The sequence below is a fragment of the Periophthalmus magnuspinnatus genome, chromosome 21, assembly GCF_009829125.3.
Source record: "Periophthalmus magnuspinnatus isolate fPerMag1 chromosome 21, fPerMag1.2.pri, whole genome shotgun sequence".
In the NCBI taxonomy this organism is placed as follows: domain Eukaryota; kingdom Metazoa; phylum Chordata; class Actinopteri; order Gobiiformes; family Gobiidae; genus Periophthalmus; species Periophthalmus magnuspinnatus.
This window is the reverse complement of record NC_047146.1, coordinates 19663338-19685625: the sequence shown is the minus strand read 5'-3', so window position 1 is coordinate 19685625 and position 22288 is coordinate 19663338. Positions and strand designations below refer to the sequence as shown.

The 22288-nt window shown below is 39.5% G+C and overlaps 1 protein-coding gene across 1 annotated transcript in view; it reads right to left on the bottom strand.

The window, feature by feature from the left end:
* Nucleotides 1-738: 738 nt before the first annotated feature.
* si:ch211-39i22.1 (serine-aspartate repeat-containing protein I) overlaps nucleotides 739-22288 on the bottom strand; it is a 48865-nt gene continuing 27315 nt past the window's right edge. The window contains exons 2-10 of the mRNA XM_033986466.2: nucleotides 18959-19026; nucleotides 18075-18873; nucleotides 17442-17473; nucleotides 17280-17364; nucleotides 12653-12685; nucleotides 8988-9008; nucleotides 5142-5255; nucleotides 4414-4473; nucleotides 739-4335 (exon numbers count right to left, since the gene is read on the bottom strand). Coding sequence (XP_033842357.2) covers nucleotides 4307-4335; nucleotides 4414-4473; nucleotides 5142-5255; nucleotides 8988-9008; nucleotides 12653-12685; nucleotides 17280-17364; nucleotides 17442-17473; nucleotides 18075-18873; nucleotides 18959-19026 — 1241 coding nt within the window. The 3' untranslated portion in view covers nucleotides 739-4306. The remainder of the gene's footprint in view (nucleotides 4336-4413; nucleotides 4474-5141; nucleotides 5256-8987; nucleotides 9009-12652; nucleotides 12686-17279; nucleotides 17365-17441; nucleotides 17474-18074; nucleotides 18874-18958; nucleotides 19027-22288) is intronic.

Here is a 22288-nt window from a genome sequence, read left to right as displayed (position 1 = left end):
TCAACAACACTGGTGTTTGAAGGTCTGGGCTTTGTGCTACATACATTTAATGCATTGGTTGTATAATTCCACAACTGCCACCATCATGGTTGGCTGCTCTTGTGACTCACTGGCTCCAAGTAGTTTTTAAACTTTTTTATTTTTATCTTACATTTTAACTTAAAATTTTGGACTGTGACCAAGTACTAAGTGCAGCTTATGTCAAGGTTGAAAGTTCAAAAGACTTTTTATATCAATACAAATGAGTTTCTAAACCAAATATGCCAGAAGAGGATTTTGAGGAAATGGCCCATCTCATTACCAACTGAAACAACAGAGCGGAGGCTTAGAAGAGGGTTTCCACAGTTCACCTGGCTCCTCCTGGACACTGCTGTGATGCTGCAGGACACAGAGGGGACAGAGGAGGGACACTTTTGTCCTGAGGGTTATTACTCACCTCAAACTGCCCTAACACATGATCTGATGACCCTACCTATTGAACTGCACTGAGACTATTATTTGAGCTTTTCTATTATTACATTTTACTGCAATTACTGGAGATTTTCAGGAAACTGTTAATTAAAAAAACAAAGTCTTTGCGATTTGCTAATTGTTTTGGTTCTATTGCAATAAACTAGTCCACACTTTACTCGTTCTCATCATTTCTACACTCAAATGGCCTTCACTACAAACCATGTCTTCTAAGTGAATTATTATTCACAACAGCCTTGTATGAATAAAAATGAAAAACCCAAATGATTCCCAGGAAAAAAAAGGTTTTATTGACTCAAACATTATTTACAGTTTCATTAGAACAAGTGCCAGACGACATGATGAAGAAGACTACATGAAAACATAAGACAGAATACTTAAATAAAAGTTTTACACAGTCTGAAGGAGTCCAGCTGACTCTAGGACAAAGTGCTTCTCCCACAAAACCACCTCCACCACTGCACAAATACATCTACATGTGTTACATCGACTTGAATTCAGAACACTGAGTGTGATTTATTCACTTACTGACTGGTTTAGTTACTTTTTAACATAAATTGTCCTAAAAATTGTTTAAGTTCTACTAAGAAAAAAACCACAACACATTTAAGTATTTTGGGGGGTAAGTGACAAAATTGTAATTAATATTCAAGTTAATTCAAAAAGTAATTAAATAAGCAAGTAGTCCAATTTACTCAAAACATGAAAATATTGTGAATTCATGCCATGTAAATACATTGGTGCAGTGTTTCTTCCACGCTCTGCTCTTGGTCATTTGTTCGCTTTAAGGCAGGACTGGTCAGTGTGGAATGGATGCCTCAAGTGCACTTTGGCTTACAATTATACAATCAACTTTAGTGTACCAGTATTTGAAGAATCATGAATTCACATTCATGGAGGGCAGGGTCTGGGCTGGTTGTTTTCAGACAGTAGAATGTGCTCATAGTATTCCTGTATCAAGAATGCAGTATTTTTGTTATCCAAAGAAAAATCCACAAATTAACATAATTTATATAACTGACAAGGGCCATGATTGTGATGTATTTACCAAAACAAACCAAAATCTGCAAATTACCCAAAACTTAAAAACAAAAATGAAATAAGCTGTGGTCACTTCTGAAAATTACTTTACATACAAAAAAACTCAACATTCTTATGATTTCAATTCATAAATATGCACTATGAATCTTAATGTGCTTTCTAAAATCTACAATCATGCCCCATCATGATAAAAAAATAAAATTAAATTTAAAAAAAATTCTAACTTTGTGCCAGTTTTTTGTAATGACATAGGCACCTTGTTCATTTGGTGCAGTGTGATAATGTAACAAGACTCTAAACTCTTGTCCTGCCCTCCACCTCAATAGGTAAATTGATAGGCCCTTTTTATGACACCACATGAAAGCGACTTCTTGCTCGTGTTGTTTTGAGTCACTGATTGGACTGATTCCCCAATTTGAGTCTCAACTGGATTTGTGTCAAAATTCAATCTGCACATGCCCAAATGCTTCTTGTAAAAACACATTTATCCTCTAATAAACCAGAACAAACAGATCAATACAGACAAACATCAACGCTAATAGACAAACACATTAACTATGACACAACTAGCATGACTGACTGCAAATTTGGTCAATGACTTAAATTGGGAATTGGCAAGTCACTTAACCAAGGCTAATTTTAGAACTTGACGACTACACCAGCTGTCCATTGGTCCAAGTTTGTTACAAGTTTTACAGTTTCCAAGGCATCTCTGGCTCAGTCTAAACGCTGGGTTTACAGTATGTTGTGCATTACATGTCCCTCAATCACAGATAAGGAGAGTTCTGAGCCAGTGTGGCGCACCCTACAGTCGGTACAGTAGAATATTCGACAACACAGAATTTCTCTTCTTAAACGCGTGGCTAGGCTGTTAACAACAGTCTCTGTCCAGTATTGCAGCTAATAATATGGCGCATAAAAAACAAAACAATCAACACACTACAAGTAACACAAAGCTAATGGGAGCGAAAAGGCAACCAAAGACACATTCAGTTTAGTTGTGCTACCAAAAAGCAAGCTCCTAGAGTCCTATAAAAAGTACAGGCAGGTGGTGCTCTATGTGGAAGGATACGAGAGGGGCTTGGTCACTGAACAGGCCTACTCCACCTTTTTGAAATGACAAGGCAAAGATTGGTCCACACGCGATAGGTACAGCAGCGTTTACAGCTAGCATGTTTCCACTGGAGTGCTACAGGGACAGGAGGACTAGCCCGGCTAACCTTACAGTACTATAGACTGTAACACAATGCTTGCCTTACAATAGTGTTGAAAAAGTACCTCATACATATAGCTTGAATATACAGCAATATTAGGTATAATATACTTTCTAACATAAACCAAATATACCACTGTTGGCAATTGTAAAATGTTATTTTGATTATCGTAAAGGTTTTTTGGAAAACCAGATCTTCTGAAAATGGCACACTACAATAATGTTTTAAGGCACTAATAACAAGTGGAGTTCTCGTTCCCAACCAGTTCAATATTTACTGACCAACCCATTAGAGTTGCTAAGAAGCTAATAAAATAAATAAATTCACGTGAAACCCTGACCAATTTTGTTTACCTGTACTGTACTGCTTAGTGGAAACACCTCTAACAATCCATTTCAGATTTGGACCAGAGCACAGTATATATTTCACTGTTGATTACGACATTGATACGATGAGTTAAATACATTCACAACTCTCCTGGTTATTCAAAGCAGACCTGTTCAGAACCCAAGCCGCGCTGTACCACTGAAAGGCACTACGATTACTACACTGGTCTAACTAACCACTGCACTGTCTCCTCAGCTGTGTCCAATTCTATGTCCCCCTAGAGGACACTCATCCATGGACACGGGCTAGTCTGGACACAGTTACGCGCACGCGCGCTACACCTGAACCGCCATTTTGGGTCGGTCTCTACGCAGGCATGGAACACGACAAACTGACTGAGAACAAGTGGTCGTCGCCCAAAAGAATCCGAGATAAGCCCCTTCACCAGTCAAAACACACATGATATGACATCAGCGAGCCCAGCTTTGTACAAGAACAACAATATCATCTAGAGTTGGGCCATACGTCGAAAAATGGATCATATCTCAATTGTTGATATGCTAAAGTAGAACATCGTCTTTAAAAGAAATACTAAAAAGGGCAAAAAATACGAGATTAAAAATAAAAATAAAAACAAGCCTGCAATATAATATTTAAAAGACGATATTTCTACACTTTAGGTTTTAAAAGACACTTCTGTGCAATACCTAACCTAAACCAAGACTCACAGGCTTGGTTTATTACATTTGATGGATTGTCATCTGTTGTAATATTGTCTGAATATTGTCATGGAAATGAGATAAAAATAAACATTTGAGATATACATTTTTGTGCATATGGCCCACCTCTTAACGTATATGGGACAAACAGTGGTAGTTATTGAAGCCCTATTCTGTTCCTACCCCAAACAAACTAGACACTTTTCTACAACAGAGATTTCAGGTTAGAAGTGTACATGATCTATCGGATTATATTCACACTGGAAACACAGTAAAGGCCATTCTGAAACAAAGGTAGTCTGGATACTGAGGCCATTTCATGGTCGTGAGATCTCATCTCAGTTTGGATTTGGTTTAAAAACAAAGATTTTAAAGATTGGTAACAATCCTAAACCCTTAGAGTTCACATATTTCATATTCCTATACATTCACTCGCTCACACACACGACCCCGGGGGGCCTCACAGTAACAGAGCTCAGGGCCCGACAGTGAGATGGTGCTCCACTGTGATTGGTCCAGGCAGTCACATGACCCTTAGGACGAGTTCAGCAGGTTGCTAAGGACTGAAGCACAAACAGAGACATAAGTGTGAGTACAGAGTTAGGCCACAGGAGTATATATGTGTGTGTGCAGGGCTGTACCTTGGGGATCGGACTTGGCCTCTGCAACGTCTGCTTTACGGCCCTCCTCTGGATCTGCTTCTGAGGGGAGACCAGAAAGAAAGAGGGGGGTGAGACATGGTGAGAGGGGGAGAGGGGGGACCAGCGAGAGAGAGAGGGGGGTGTGAGAAGGCACACGCCCAAACCTACTGAATACAACTGTTCCACATCATTAGTATTTTCCTCAGACTATGTTAGACTCACTGCTAGAGGTTGGCTGTGCAAAATGAGCACAGTTACTAATCTACAAAAGTGTAAACAGTTGTTTGACTATTTTTAAAATAAGAACATAATAAATGGGTTAAGTATAGATGCAGTTAAGTATAGATAGCATTGAACTTATTTCTATAAGTTTGTACACTAATCTGGCCAGAGTAAATTAACTGCTGTACTAGTTTAACAAGATTTGTGTTATTGTAGAACCTGAGGTCATGGGGGCTGCTGACTCAGCTAAGGACTGTTACTAATTCTGCCCATTCAGCAGTGCTCTGTGTACTGTCAACATGATGTGGAGATCTGCAGGATGGCCACGCTGGTGTGGGGACATACCATACAACTAAGCAAAATCATTAATCAATCAATACAAGACATGTCCTGCCGATTGATTAGTTGACTGAAAAGGGGGGCGTGGCAAAAGCTCTCAAAACTATTACGTATCTCTTTGTATCTGACCCAAATCTAAAGAGAAATACACATGTTGTGTTGTTTACCTCTGTTTTTGAAGCAGAGTTTCTTCTTCTGGTAGGTGAAGTATCCAGTGACTGCTCCCACTGCTGCCACCCCAATCGTGGTGAGAACGGCTGCCAGAGCGCTGGAGCTGGATTCTGGAAAGACAAGACAAATTCCACATAAACATTTGAAAAATACAGACCAGAAACCAAACAGAAACCAAACCAAACCAGAAAATGCACCTTTACATTTTTTAAATCCTTATACCATCACAAAACTAACTATTTCAGCCCACAAGATGTCTTCACCCTGAATCTCTGAAGGAAGCAGATATTATTTTAGCTTCATTTTGTCTGACGAGATTTGGAAATTGGGAATGATCACATTTGTTTCCCATATATATATAAATTGTTTTTAAAAAGTGCACCATGGAACATTTCTGGTGGAACATGGAACATTTCAGGCAAAACGGTAACATCTCCTCAGTATGGCATTAAACTTTCACTTATCATGCATTTATTCAATTACAGGTGTTTTGTTTGTTTTTTTATCTCTCAAAAATGCCTTGGAAAAACAACATTCATTCATCCTTTCATCGGGATTTCCTCTCCACTGATCTGACGTATAACTTGAACTGTTGTCATGTGGTTGTCTCTATGGAGACTGACCATTTAAATGCCATACTGCAAACATTTTAGGCTATAATATCTCCCTGGAGACAAGCAGTTGACCATCAAGACTTGAGGAACACCATTTTCTGCTCATGTTATATACCCCCAAACAGGTGCTGATCCCGTTCTTTATAAATCTGATATCCCATGATGCTCTCTGCTCTCCCGGGGCATGTAGGGCTGAATGGAGAACGCTGTCATTTCCTGCATGGATTCAAAGTTTGGCTGTGTACCCATGTCAGAAGAGGAAGAGGAGGAGGAAGAGGAGGAGGGGGGCTGTTGTCTCCTCTCTTAAACTATCATTTACAGAGACATGAATCGCTCTGCACCTGCTGGCACGTTTCCATGACGACATGGCAGGTGTGTCCAGACATTCACTGGATGCCGCGCATATTTACGTACACACACAGCCTGTGCTCCGCGGAGGCCATCTTCAGAAGCTCCTCTGTCAACGCTACAGTGTGCTGGAACATTCAGTGCCAGCTCTAATCTATCTGAACAAACTGATCTAAATCTAAAAGTACAAGTACTATACACTAAAGCTGCACTATATAACTTTTCTGGTGGAGTGTCAGTCACCAGCTTCGTCGACATGCAGATGCGTTGTCTTGAATGTTCCACTGTACGGCTGAGTGGTGTTAAAAAATAAGTTTAATACCGTACTAACTCCAGTCCAAACTACACCATCTTGGACTAAACACCACTCTGACGCTGTGCAGTTTGCTAAATGCCCACAAACCAATTGCACACAGAGTGGACAAGCACACCTCCTCCACCCTTTTTATCAACACTGGGGATGCCCCTTGAGGGTGTCTGCTGAGCCCCCTGCTCTACACTCTGTCCACACGACTGCTTTGTGTCTTCTTCCTCCAATCACACTGTCAAATTCGCCAATGACACCACAGCGCTCGGACTCATCACCAATGAATGAGAAGCAAGACGCCAAACGATCCTGCGATATCTGCATGAGTGAACGGCAGACTGGTTCCTTCATGTAAACCGCATTTGTCAGTTTACAATATCCTTTTGTTTGACTGCACATTCTTCACACCCTCTTCATTCAGAAATCTCAAGAATGTAGCGTTATATAGTTTTGGAGAAATTGTTCACATTCTGATTAGCTTGGTAATATTATGACTGCATAAATGTATAGGATTATTTCACTAAATTCTAATAACTTTTAAAATTTCTTAAACTACGTGCTTTCATGTTAGTTATCCAACTGTGAGTAAGTTCCAAAAATGTAAGTACCCCGGGGAAGTCATAGCTCATGTGAAAAACCTGTTCCAGCTAGGGAAAGGGTATTGTCACGATCCTTACATTTTTAAGTTCTTACCATCAGTCTTTTCAATCTACACTCCAAAAAAGTAAACTTAAATGTGAAGTGGTTTTCTTACCTGGCCATTTTTGTCAAACAAGTTCATTGATTAATCCCAACTAACTGATTAATAGTCCACCAACTACCATGTACGGAGAGGTACTTTTGACCAGAATTACATCAAAATGACAACAGCGATGTGTAAATGTTGTGTTTTTGATGAAAAACCCCTTTTTGGTTCCTAAAAATACTTCAACAAAAGTCCTCAAATGGCACCCTCATGTCTATATCATGATTTATATAAGCTATTCTCAAACTTTTCCTGCTGAGAACCAAAGTGCAGATCTTTGTCCTCCATGTTATAAGCTGGGACTTGTGAGAATGTGTGAGTCAACACTGAAAAGCGTTAACATGACTGTACAAAACTTCAAAATGTGACTCAGGTGTAATTACGTATGAGTCAGTCGAGTGCTATTAAAAGAGTGAGTCATCCACACAGCAATGTATAGAAAGTACACACTCACAGGTACTTCAGTTCAAGTGCACACACTGTATTTTTCCTGTTTGATATCGGCTGCACCCTGAGACCTTTTGAGGTTATCACACTGAACTAGTTACTATGGCAATTTAATCGTTGTTGGTTGTTTTTTCATTTTTTTCCCCCCACCAGATGCCCTTTCTGTCTCAGCCAACTACATAACTAAAAGTATCAAGTATCAGTAAATGGCTCATATTACAGTATTTTCTGATCTATGTTATGTTTCCTCATTAAAAACAGACCTGGAGTTGTTTTTCGTTTCATTCACACATGTTTAACACACAAACGCTGCATGTTTAGGTTGAGTTCTTCTCTCAAACAGAAAACACTCTGTTCCACCTTGTGATGTCATGAGGTAATACAGGAAGTGCTCCACTCCAAGTGTTTTGAAACCGCATACACCTTCACTAGGATCTCTTAAACTTCTACTCCTCCTACTCCTACTACTACTATATGTTCCAGATTTACATTTATCTTGCGACACTCTCACTCTACGTGCTTGAACATGAACAACATATGTATATTTATCATGAAATGCCTCTCTTTGTCAAATGTACTCTTGCGTTTTATCAAAGCCTATCTGTCAGCGCTGGTGACAAGATACCATGAGGGATATGTCAGGTACTACACGTGTTCCAAGCTTAGTACATGGAACAACAACTACTACCGATACTATAACTTCTACTACTCCTACTACTTATACTATACTTCTTTTTTAGCATAGAGGTTCAACAGTATATTGTTTATACTGGAGGGATCAACCTTGACATCCATCCATCCATCCATCCATTTTCTTCCGCTTATCCGGAGCCGGGTCGCGGGGGCAGCAGTCTAAGCAGATGCCACGCATATATGACAATAATATAATACTATCCATCTTACTCTTTACTACTCTTTACTACTCTTTACTACTCTTTACTACTCTTTACTACTCTTTACTACTCTTTACTACTCTTTACTACTCTTTACTACTCTTTACTACTCTTTACTACTCTTTACTACTCTTTACTACTCCTACTACTCCTACTACTCCTACTACTCCTACTACTCCTACTACTCCTACTACTCCTACTACTCCTACTACTCCTACTACTCCTCAAAACTCATCTATAAGCGCTGGTGACAGATACCTCCGTGTCAGGATTCTACACTTATTACATGCTTGCTACATGGGACAGGTAGCGTGTTGTGTATTTTTGCAAACGTGTTTGGTGTGTTCTCGCAGTATCTATATGGTTCAGGAGTCATACGTGCGGAGAGATGAATCAAAGAGCCATGACACAGTGCTGCAGGCAATTCCAAATGTCAAACAACAATTTAAAACACACACACACGTACAAAAACACGAAGTGGGGCTTACCTTTTTTCGGTAGCGTGGGATCTGAAAGAACAAAGGAGAGTGTTAGAAGGCAGTTTAAGGCATGTGAGGGGAGGGGGGACTAAGAGCTCATTTGGTACAGGTCAAGACATGAAGTACTTTATCATCATAGGAAATTTACAACTATTAACAAATATCCTGTACTGGAAAATGATAAGTAGTAAACTATGATAAAAAAAAAACAAAAACAATAAAATACACTATTGTAAATTATTGTAAAAAGCAGGTACAGAGCATTTTTTGGGGAAAAATTTTCCTAAAAAAATGAAAAACAGAACTAGTTCATTTTAAACGGTTTGCAATTGTCCAAAGTTATTCCAAAGTGGAGTTTTGCAGTCACAGTAAAAGCTACATTATTTTAATATTTATCATAGTTTTACATCAGTTAAGTGGCAGTGTTTGTGGAGAAAAAAGTTTAAAAGAAAAGCACAAAAATACAGGAAGTATCAGTGGGGTATAAAACGGAAAACCTACTTCTGTCATCAACACGGAAAAATCCATCCAAAATACAGAGGCAGTTTACGCACAAGGAAGACATTTTTCTGACAGTAACCATTAAATGAAATAAAAGGTGTATCAACTATTAGTAGTATTAATCATACTATTGAGTAATTTAGACACTTTTTGGCCATTGTTAATATTAAGGTTGCTAGGTAACAAAGCTATACACACAATTACCAATACGTGTGTCACGACTACTGCCCTTGTCCAACCAGGAAGTATAAAAATATAAACTTAACATGCAAGACTGAGAAATGAGTAATGAATCTAACCCATTTTATGCACTTTAAAACATTCTAGTCGTCACTTTACCATCCCTCTATCAGACCTCCCTGTGTGTGTGTGTGTGGGTGTGTGTGTGTGTGTGTGTGTGTGTGTGCCAGGTCTGTCTTCAAAGTGATCCCAAAGCAAACACAAAAATCTGATCTATGTAAACTCACGTCAGCTCGGGCTCAGACCTGTCCGGGCACGAACCCTTTAATGACACAGCCTTTCACTGCACTATAATCATTAGAAACCCGCATGCATCACACACAGATTGAGGAGCAGGAGATTGTCAAAACCCCGTCAGGCTAGAATTTAAAACTAACGCCCCGGGATCGTCAACATTTAGGTGACTGCTGTGGTCCTAGTTTAGTCTTGGATTAGATTGGATTACACCCTGGTTTAGTTCACTGATCTAGATTAAGTCCGGGTTTAGTCTTTGTTTGTCCTGGGTTTGTTTGGTCAAAGGCAGTGTACTATTATAAACTCATCGCAGTGAATATTTAAGATGCTCAGAATGCATAAGGTAAATGAGGAATAACATTGGACCACTGCAAACCAAGCGTCGTAATTATTCAACGCAATGAGTTTACAAGTGTTTCACAACTTTCAGCTTTTGCAGTACACGGCAGATTTACTTTGACCTCAAGAGCTGGTTCGAGCTAAACTTTGCGCAAATACATGGGGAAAATTGATTACCTATTGACTCCTTGTTTCGGACTCTTATTCTTGACATGAAGGTAGTTTTAAAATCGATACTGCAATTTGTTGTTTTACTTTTACCTGGCTATACATTGTGCAAGCCCCGTGCATACCTGAACACGCACTGGTGAAACAATGCAGTATTGTGGCTCCTGAGAAAGTCCTGTTAAAGATGTCACTTTAAAAGGTGATGAATGAGGAATGCTTTCACCGCTGTTTACTGCCCCCGGGCCCTCACCGCTGTCTGCCACCTGTTTACCTCTGTTATCCATTTATCAGTGTCTATGCATATGTATATCCAGTGTATATGTGTCTATGTATATGTATCTATTATGTTATCCATCCATAGCCTTCTATCCTGTTATCCATTTATATCAATGTCTATGTATATGTCTCTATCCTGTTATCCATCTATTCACTTACCAGGCCTAGAGATTTTTATTTACAATGTTGGGATTTTTGTAGCAGAATTTTTTTTAAACATCAAGAACAAATTATTACTTACAACGCCAGCCTGGGTGGGCTAGAGAGTGCTTAAGGGGAAGGTAAAGGGAGTGGATTTTACCAGAAAAAGCTTGGACATGGGCAGCAGATATGACGTACATTGTGATATTTCCATAACTGTTACCTAGCAACCATAATGTTAAAGCACACATATAATGCCAATTCGACTTTTCGTAGCTTTTGACCATGATATAGTTGTTGTTCTTCTTATTTACACTCTCAAAGTTGTTTTTGGAGTGATTTGTGCATGTTTGAGTGATCTTTACATCGCTTATTTTCACCGCCCCTGGTATTCGCCCACCGCTCTCTACTTACTTCTTTCAATTTTAATTTCTTAATCAATGATATGCACAGGATTCAGCAGCGTCACGCAGTCATTTTGATATGAATGAAAAAAATAAATAAATCTGTGACTTGCTAGTGTGATCTGCAGCTATTCATATGAGGTGCGTACGGCTTCACGGCTCCCACTGGGCGCCGCTACTTCCTGTATTTTTGTACTTTTCAACTTTTTTTCCATAAAGTGTCACTTAACTGATGTAAAACTATAATAAATATCCATCACAGGTACTATCCCACCAAACCAAGTCAGAATTAGAAAAACATGAAAATCTGTGATATGCACAAAAGCAGACTGTAGCGTGCCATCTGCATCTAATTATAAAACATTTGATCGACCGCCTTGGTGCTTTGAAATCAGGCATTCCAGCTTTACCATAATTGTACATTATGTAATCTTGCAGGTGTTATTTTGTCAATAGACTACACAGCAATAAGTCACAAGATGAACATAGTGAGCTTTGGGACCCATTAACTGCAACTCTCAGCAAATGTACTTAATAGGCGTGTATGATAAGCTATCTGAAGTGTTTATATAACTCTTTGTATTGCATACGTGTACTGTTGATTTAACTTTTGAGTCACCCAAGTAAATCAGTTTTATTGTTAGTATAACTGTCAAGTATCTAGACAAAACAATCTAATACGGTCATGTTCCATCAGAGAGTGACAATTTTTCTTTGAACTGAAAAAATGCCCATTTTTTTCCATATTTGAGCAAAATGTGTCATGCCCCAGTAATAATGTAAAAACGTCAGAAAACATGTCTGCTGTCTGCATCTAATTATGAAGCATTTTACTGTCTGATATTCAGGAAGTGCAACGTTGGGATGCATGTTGTTGCTAGCTTAATGGGAAAACTCCACTCTGGCCTCTGAAAGTGAATAATTGGGATGCTCGGAATGCATAAGGTACGTGAGGATTATCTTTGGGTCACTACACCTTTGGAGAAAAAAAAAAACAAAAAACAAAAAAAACAGACCTAGTTCATTTTAAAGACAGTAAAAATCAGGGACATCAGTATGTGAGATTCATAATTTTACAAATCATGTAATAACAATCCAAAATGTAATTCAATGGTCCTTTCAAGTGTGTGCTAGCATGCTAGTTGTTGATAAATTTACGATCGCTGCAAAACTCCACTCTGGTCTCTGAAAGTTGTGAAAAGTGCTTATAAACTCATCACTGTGAATATTTAGGACGCTCGGAATGCATGGGGTAAGTGAGGAAAACCTTGGAACACCGTAAACCGTTTAAAATGAAAAAGTGCAGTTTTTCACATCCAGCGCCTCTGAATTTACACAGAAATACATGGTTAAAATGTTATTGACACCAACCTTCGGCGACGGCGGCGGGCTCCGGCTTCACATCTGTGGGTGGCAAAATGAAGTACAATGATGAGTACACAGCATTAGGGTATCAGTAACATCAGACAATAATAAAACATGCGTGTATCCGGGCGCTGTGAATGGGGTAGGTAATACCCTGCAGAGCTGTCCTGTATAACTGCTGCTGCGAGGGTGTGACCATATCATGCAGAAGTACATACAGAATAACATTACTGCCATCACAATGTATTTACGTGAAAACCCGGGCAACTGATAAAAGACGTGTGAGTCACCATCTGGGCAGGACACGGGGACAAGTATTTGAAATATGATAATGCTCTAATGGGACAGTAAATATACAATTTCTTCCATTAAGTGAAACATGACATTTATAACACCTTGGAGAGTAGTGAGGTTAGATATGTAAGAGGAATGCATTACTCGCATTATTACCCCATTTAAATACTCCTTTTTATTTTATGTTTTTAATTTACTGCTTCAGGACAGTTTTTTGCCATAGACGTTAAAATATTGCACATTCCAAAAAGGTTATAAAAACAGGGCAAAATTACAAGAAGTCAGAAATGTTGGAATGGAGATGTTATTACTTTGCTAAGACACAGTATGGTATTAAAGTTATCTGTTTTAGTTACAGTAGGTCAGATCTGTGGAGAGGCAAGCCCCATCACAGCAAGTATGCAGGTTTTTTTAAGGTAATTTTGGGCAAGAAAAAACAAAACACCTTAAGTAAAATTAAGGCTAGATTAAATTTGATGATGTGATACTGTGGCACATTTCAGACAAAACAATAACACCTTCACTAGAAAAGTTACACAGTGCGCTATTAAGCTAATTTTGAGCACTGAATGTACGAGAAAATGTTGTGAACTTCGTAAATAAGCATTGTTTACCAGTGGGGAATAAGTTAGCCGTGAGGAAAAAGTTGGACTTAAATGTGAAGATGTGAAATAAAACGTCATGCATGTTTTTGATCAAATATTATTGAATTGCTAAAGCTCTACTTTGCGTCATACAGGGCGCGGTATTAGCTTGTCCCCCGGCAAATGGGCAGTATGGTGGCATAGTGGTTAGTTATCCTGCCACATAGCATGAGTTTGATTCTTCTTTGCATGTTCTCCTTTGTGCTCCAGTCTCTCCCTAGGGTTGTCAAAGGTATTGATACCAAGATGCTAATTCATATTACAAATACTTTCAAAACTAGCACTGCTTACCTATAAAACCACATGGACACTGTAAATTAGACTCTCCGTGAGGTTCAAATACCTTTAAAATGTAAGGATACTGGATAGTAAACACATGAGTTTCAGGCAAAGGATTCCTTCCTGATTTCAGCGGTTTAGTTTGGCAATGGTCCACTGTTGTTAAAGCAGCAGAGCAATTCAAATCAAACCATTATATCTTTTGATTGAGGAAAGGTGCTCACAAAATCCTTCAAATCAAAAAGGAATCATTTGCCTGAAACCAGTGAATAAGAGACGAGCTTTACCCTTGAAGTTTCAAATTTGTAAATCAAATTATATTTTTTAAACGCTTATTATGAAAGGTTGAGAAAACCATTTGAGAACCTTTTCTAAACTAGTGTGAAGTAATTAGTGCATGCTCCATTTTGTTCATTTTAGTGCCCCACTGATTATTATTCATTTGGAAAGGAACCGCTGCTAACAGTTACCATGGTTACAAGTCTGCTGTTGGGCTTATGCTGTCACACCGGTCTCTCACACACACACACACACACACACACACACATGTTACCAGATATTATTTTCACTGCTGTAATGCACTTTTACGTCCCCTTGGCTGTATGATTTCTCTCCTTGCCTTTACCACTACACCTTTGTTTCACCACTCCCTCCTCCTCCCCTCCAACTCCCATATCTCATTCACTTCAGTTCCTCCCTCTCTGTACTTCCCCTCCAGTCCACATGTCCGCTAAATGGCTTCCCCCCCCTCCTCTGCTTCTCCATTTGTCAACACAATCCTAGCCTGACAGCGTACTCCTTTCACCGGTTATGAGAAACAGAGCCAATCGTATTTTCAAGTAGGGCTGGTACAATATAATTTTTTTCCCCAGTTGATACCGATATCTCATGTCTTCTCGATGTGGCCGATAACTGAGGCCCACAAATAGAAGTAAAATGGTAGTTAAAGGCTGATTTTTTAAGAGAGTACAAATCGTCCCATTATTTTCTGATCTATGTTGTAACGTTTCCTCATCACAAACATAATTGGGGTTGTGTTTTGTTTCATTCAGCACCTGATTAACACACAAACCCTGCATATTTAGGCCGAATACTCCTCTCAAACAGAAAACACTCAGGAAATACAGGAAATGTTCCACTGAGTTTTTGGACACCATACACCTTCACTAGAATTATTTGCCCTGGAACTGCCCGTCTCTACTGAACAAAAGAGATTAATTAGAGATTAATTAAGATCATCAAGTCGTTTAATGGTCAGTGATCAGCTTGGGGATTTTAATGGAGAGATTTACAGCTACAGTCAATCTTCTGTCAGTAAAACATGTGGTTTGGAGCAGGCGTTTTTGTTTGTTATTAAAATTCTGTATTGTTTATGTCCAAAAAAGCTATTTTATCTACAATATCACCATGATATTCACAACATCCCTACTAGGGCTGTAACATGTAAGGCTTAATTAGTCAAGTAGTTGATAAATGGGTTGATGGTGTCTTAGTCAATCGAACTTTCATTCATAATTTAGACTACTAATGCCATTTATATGAAGAGAATTAGCTACAGATTTGGGAATGTATAGCACATTTATTCTGCCTTTTTTCATACAAATATGTGATTTTAAAGTACTTCTCTGGTCTTGTCAGCACACTTTGGGACAGAGACCTTTTGTTAAAGCCATGGTCCCCTTTTATTCAACCAAGTCTTTAGTCGACTACGGCCCTAATTCCCACTTTCAAGTCCATAAATGTGCCGCTCTTCCACAATGACTCTCAGGATGGACAAGTGACAAAGTGCTGCAGGCTGAACTTGACTGCAGCTGTTTAATACAATGGGATGACTTTCAAATGTGATTGCTGTGAAGCACGAACAAAGACGGCGCTTCTTTTAAAAATAATAGTGGTAGTGAAGTCATGGGGAGTCAAAGCTCAGAGCCATAATTTGAATCTTTGAAACACAAAGGCGTTCTGAGCAGGGCTGTTTTTCAGAGGAAACGTCACATCTGTCTCCTATTGACTGGCTCATAAAAGAGGGAGTGGTGTGTGAACAGATTTGGTTACAGGAGGACGCATAAATAACACGTGATGATCATTTTAGGGTTTACGGCTAAAAGGATTTTTGTACATGACTAAACCATAATTGAAATGCTCTGTGGTAATAAGTCACTATTTCCTGTTGGAGTCAGGGAAACCTATTGTCAAAACGTGACCTTAAATGCACAGGCAAGAAATCTTAAGGATTTCACGAGTATTTGGTTTATTTACAATTGTGATTATTCAAGTTTCACCATACACTACCAGTCAAAAGTTTGGACACAGTGTTGATGTAAATAATCATGGAAGGAAAATAAATGGAAAAACTATGAACCCTGGTTTGCACTTTTGGCATTTGTTGAACCTGCTCTGAAGTAAAAAACATTTCAGGAAACTTGCTCATTGAGAGAACGGCAAGAGTTTGGAGCACTACTGACAAAGAAAAGGGTGGCTACTTTGAAGATTTGAATATAAAATATTAAAAAAATAGTTGAGTTATTTAACTTTTTTCTTTGCTGCATAATCCCACATATATTCTTCATATAGCTGATGTCTTCTGTGTGTATATAAAATGTTGAAAGTAGTAAACATCAAGAAATAATACATCAAATTAGGGTGTGTCCAAACTTTTGACTGGTAGTGGAATTTTAAGAAGTAAACTAGACACAGTGCAATGGCTGAAGAGAATGCACACAGTGACAGTTTCAAAGTGCCAGAGTCTAATCTTGAACCAGCGACCTAGTAGACCAGAGGCCCCAAACTTTGCCTAGATTACTCCTTTAAGCTTTGTCTCACACTCAAAGTACCTAACCCTACATGGGTACTAGCCAAATAAATCTGTTAAATGTAGTAGGCATTTCTATTATGCTTTCGTACACTTTAAAGATATTAATGTCCAAAGTCCAAAACTTTAAGGATGTAAAATTTTCTACAAAGAACATTTCTATTTAGATATGATTAAATTCAATTATTTTAACAAAATTTTGACACAGAACATCCTGGACTGTTGGAGCTATTGGTTTACAGTAGGATTCTCTGCTCTTCCAATCAAGTTATCAGCTGTGAAGCACTGCTGGTGTCTTCAACAATAACTCTTCACAAAATTCCCTGCTGAAGTATTTGAAAGGAGTTGTGATGTGACGTCTCCAAACAACAGTGCATCAATTTTGTCTTTAATTTTTTCTTAAAATCTAGCCGAAACTGAGTTTTGTTCAGACACTCGTTTGTGCCCCCGCCTTAGCATCTTCAGTGCTCTGTCACCAAAAAGTCAGTAAGGTCAACCTTTATGTCTATAAGATTCAGTGATCTCATTTTTACTGGGATGCCCCTCAAAGTCTGTAGTATTCTTCAGCTCTTTACATTTGAATAGAACAGATAAAGTTGCCTCTGACCTTCAGAACTGGCTTCCATTTGCCGTCCTGACTTCTTTGGGATAATGGTCTCTTCCACTGGGACGACTGGTGCTTCTGGTTCATTCTGAAAGGGATTATTGCTGTATGTAAGTACACATGGTACTATGAGTATCAGAATATACCGGCATAAAGCTGACTTACTGCTGCTACAGGGGTGTCATCAGCTGTTGCCACTGGAAATGAGAACAAAATGAGTAAAGTGGGTTTGTTGATGCCCTGTTCTTAACATCCTATTTGAAATATTTTTTTATTCTTCTTCTTCTTCTTCTTTATTTTAACAACAGCTCACCTCACTAAAGAGGTGTTCTAGGCAAATAATACAAATACAAGGCATACTTATTTATTTTCAGCCATTACCATGGTGACACAATGCACACATCAGCAGTCACAGCCTGATAAGATTTTACATTTAATATCTGAAAACTGAACACTACAAGGTCTCATTGTCCCATTTAGGTATTTGATTTTCAACCAAAAAGATGAACGTGACTAGCTGAAAAACTGTTGGCTAATGCTAGCTAGCTTGTCATTATAATGTTATTTTAGCAGGTCAGCACAAATCAGCTCACCTATTGTAGTTCCAGCTAATTCAGTTCTTTCTTGTTTCAAAACAAAGCTCATTCTCCCTTGAGCAACAGTGCTTAGGACAACTTAGTGCCTCTAGTTAGCTCCACCCCCCCAGGGAAAGTTGATGACATCAGCTGCAAAGTAACAATATAGTTCCACACACTCTGAACTGGTTTGTCTAAAACAGAACTATGTGCTAGTTCCTACCTTCTGTGTTTCCATCATCACTTTCTTCTGGAACAGGTGCAGGGGCTTCAGTGATTTCAGTCTCTGCCGCAGCACCATCGTCTCCAACCACGGGGGCTTCAGTATCTTCAGCTGCAGCAGCATCGTTTCCAACAACTGTTGGATCTTCAGGTTCAGCTTCGGTGGGTACTTCAGGCTCAGTGGGCTCCTCTGTCTCAGCAGGAGCACCAACATCGCCTACAGTCTCCTCCTCTTCCTCAGCTGGAGCTTCAGTAATCTCCACCGCAGTCTCTTCTGTCACCTCCTCTTCTGTGGCCACTGTGTCCTCCTCTGTAGCTGCAGCATCGGTGGTCTCCTCAGCTCCTGCCTCTGTGTCTGCAGCCTCTGTAGCTTCTTCCTCTTCAGCTTCGGCATCTCCAGCCTCGGCATCTCCAGCCTCGGCATCTCCAGCCTCGGCATCTCCAGCCTCGGCATCTCCAGCCTCGGCATCTCCAGCCTCGGCATCTCCAGCCTCGGCATCTCCAGTTTCGGAATCTCCAGCCTCTTCTTCTCCAGCTTCGGAATCTCCAGCCTCTTCTTCTCCAGCTTCAGAATCTCCAGCCTCTTCTTCTCCAGCTTCAGCATCTCCAGCCTCTTCTTCTCCAGCTTCAGCATCTCCGGCCTCAGCATCTCCAGCTTCAGCATCTCCAGCATCTCCAGCTTCAGCATCTCCAGCCTCTTCCTCTTCACCCTCTTCTTCTGTAGCTTCAGCATCAGCTGCTGCATCTCCAGTGTCTCCGGTGTCCGCTGTGGTGTCCTCCTCAGCTTCTACCACCTCCTCCTGTCAGCAAAACACATTGTCACTTTATAACAATATGAGAGGCTTAGGTTTTCACATAGTGCGTGTATGAAGGGCGGGCCCACACCTCTGTAGCGTCGGCGTCAGCGTCGGCATCAGCATCGGCGGCGTCTTCCACTACTTCCTCCCCTTCATCTACACAAAACACAAAAATGCAGAATTAAACCATTTGATATTGAGAGGCACAAATTAGTCAAATGTCAAGTTTTGTCATGATTTTATTGATTTAGTCCTAAAAATAACTTTGCTTTGAGCAGCACGGTCACTTCACAGCAAGAAGATACTGGATTTGACTCCCAGGAAGTCTTTTCAATTGTATGTGGAGTTTGTCTGCCAGCACGCAATTATAAATGATTTTCATCATCCACAAACCAGGAAGTAATGCTAGTACACTGTTAACATGGAAGTTGTTGTTGGCATAACCATAATAGTAAAACTCCACTATGGTCTCTGAAAGTTGTGAAAAGTGCTTACAAACTCATTGCGGCAAATAATTAGGATTCTAGGAATGCGTAAGGAAAGTGAGGAATTACTTAGGACCACTGCAAACAGTTTAAAATTAACTAGTTATGCTTTTCACGTATTAAAAACAGGCACTGGGTCTTATATTAAAGTTGCCGTACCTAAGACAAATAAGCAACCACTAATATCCAACTCAAAACAGGTTTTTACTCTTTATGTTGATTGATAGTATCCAACGAAGAAAAATATGATACAGCACAAATCTAAAATGTCTCCAATCACTACCGCTCTCCTCAGTGTGTTCTGAAACCAATAAAGCAGTTTGTTTGAAATGCTCAACTTGTCACTGATTAAACCCTGCTCGCTCTCATACGTGAGTTCGAGCCGACCCCGCCCACCTCTGATTGGTTCCTGATGTTACCGCGGCAGCCGGCCTCTCCGTCAGCGCTGACCTGCCCTCCGATGCCATGTGACCGTGTGACCTCGGCAGCTGAACACTAATGAGAGGAGCCCTGCCTCTGTCACTTAAGGTGCGCTTCATTTGTGTGTATGTGCGTGTTTGAACCGGGCCGCGACATTCCCCCAGAGTGTGTGAGGAGCTGAGTCAGTGCGCCTTCATCACCGGCCACTGCAAATGTTAGCTTTGGACTTTAAAAGGGGAGAAAGTAGGATTTATTGTGGATTTAATTTTTTTTTACATTTTTGCACAAAGTAAGACAGGGCAATATGATAATTAATTTCTACAGTTTTTTTTGTTTGACAAATATTCTGTAAAAAAAACAAAGTGATGTTTTACCTAAGGCTGCTGAAAGGGCCTCTGATTTTTTACCATGTTTGAGTCTTGCCCCAGTACAGATATATTGTTTAAGCAGCTCTTGAGGTCAAAATATCTCCGCAGCATCCTGTCTGCTTATACTTAGAAAGCTCTTCGTGTATGTTAACATGCTAGTGGTTGTTAGCTTTACTCTAAAAGTTGCAAAAAGCGCTTATAAATTAATTGCAGTGAACAATTAGGATGCTCAGAATGCATAAGATAAGTGAGGAGTAACTTAGGTCTGCATTTTTGAGTGATTCAAGCTCATTTTAGATGGTTTGAAGACAGCAACTAGAAATGTACGTTCTACATTTTTTAGGCAAACGGCCCTCCCTTGCTTTCTGTACTAGTATTTCATGTTTGGTAATGTATCTAAAAATCTAATCTAATCTAAAATATATGTGTATGAAAACTTGTTGTTTACATTACATTTGAACAATAGGATTTTGTGGCTATCGACCTCTGCCGGCAACAGTGTGCATGTTGAAATTTTTATTTAGCAACATGGCTACCTTCAGCAAGATGCTAACGGATCTTGTTTCGCAGTCGAGGCAATTTAAACACACACAAAACTGACCAGATACAGTCCAGAAAAGGTGCGTGAAGAGTTGAAAAATAGAACGTATCTGTTATAAGAGATTTACCACACAACTGGCCTACTTCAATATGCATCATTAAAATTAATAGGTGCTCAAGGTATGTTTTCGGGTACATACATTAAACTGGTTAAAATCTCAAAATATATGTAGCATGCTCCTTCAAGACAAAAACTGTTGAGTCTATGACATGAAACAGGCAAGAGTATAATCGCGGGTTCAAAGGCCTGGTGCATTATGTAACTCTCATGAGGTTATCATCATCCAAACACAACAGTACAGATGCATGGCTCTAAAGTGGTTCCAGAAAGCTAAGAAAATACTTGCTAGTGTCATCACTATTAAGGTTGTACAGTACTTGACAAGTTAGCCTTCATCAAATAGTCCACATAGAATCAGACTTATATTTTGTTTTTTTGTCTTATCACCCTGATTTGCCGAACTACTACATAACACAATGATACAGCCGTGTATCATTGTATCAATATTGATCTAAAACGACTTAATAAAAAGAAACAAGTTTGCTGACTTCAGAGTTTAAAAACTATGGATAACTGCTAATCAAGCAGCAGGTTTTTTTTTTTTTGAGTTGTACTAAAATGATTGCACGACACTGCTAAATCCGGCGCATTTCACAGATTAAGAAAATAAAATTGTGGGCATGTGCCGCTGGAGGTGAAAACAGGGGTAAATCAGAGAAATGATGTCTTGAATACAGGAGTATGAAGATTGCTCACACATGCACAAATCACCAAATACAACTTAAAAGAGGGTAAATGAGAAGGGGAGACAACTATAACATGGCCAAAAGCTCTGAAAAGCTGATTTTGTACAGTGGGTCCGCTTTAACCAGGTATGTTTATGACAAGGCTACTACAAGGCAAATAAGAAATCTTTATGTGCGATATGAAGAAGTAGAAATATAGCTCTCGCTGCCACCTATACGATCTATGCATGTGAATTAGCCAACCAAGTGTGCATGCAACACTTGGCAGGACAGCACCGCATAGCAAGTTTTTTAATGTGCTCACAGGCCTGCCTTGCCTATGTATACCATTTTACAGCAAAACAAGTTTCCAATGAAAGAGTTTTTGAGCCGGACGAGATGCTATCAGAGCGGGGGCCTGGGGGCAGTGCGGGAAGATCATGTTTGAAGCCTTTCCATCACACCATAAATCTTCTGGCAGCTAAGGCATAGGCCTGAGCTCTCACTTTGTAAGAACACACAGAGGACACGCCCGAATGTACATGTAGGTAGGCCTGCCACGATTAGTGTTGTCACGATACAAACACTTCAAGCTCGATTTAGATACCAAGGGATAGACTCGATACTCATTACTGATTCTGACACCATGTGATTTTCAACATTAAATCATAGTACGGTCTTTTTTCCATAATGGTTTAGTCTAAGTGGTCTTATACTTGCTCTGATACAGCTCAAGATCATTGTAAAGCTATTCAGGAACGGTTGATTTCTTTAGTATTGAAACTAAGTACTCATTTAAGTACTAGTTTTAAGTGTGAT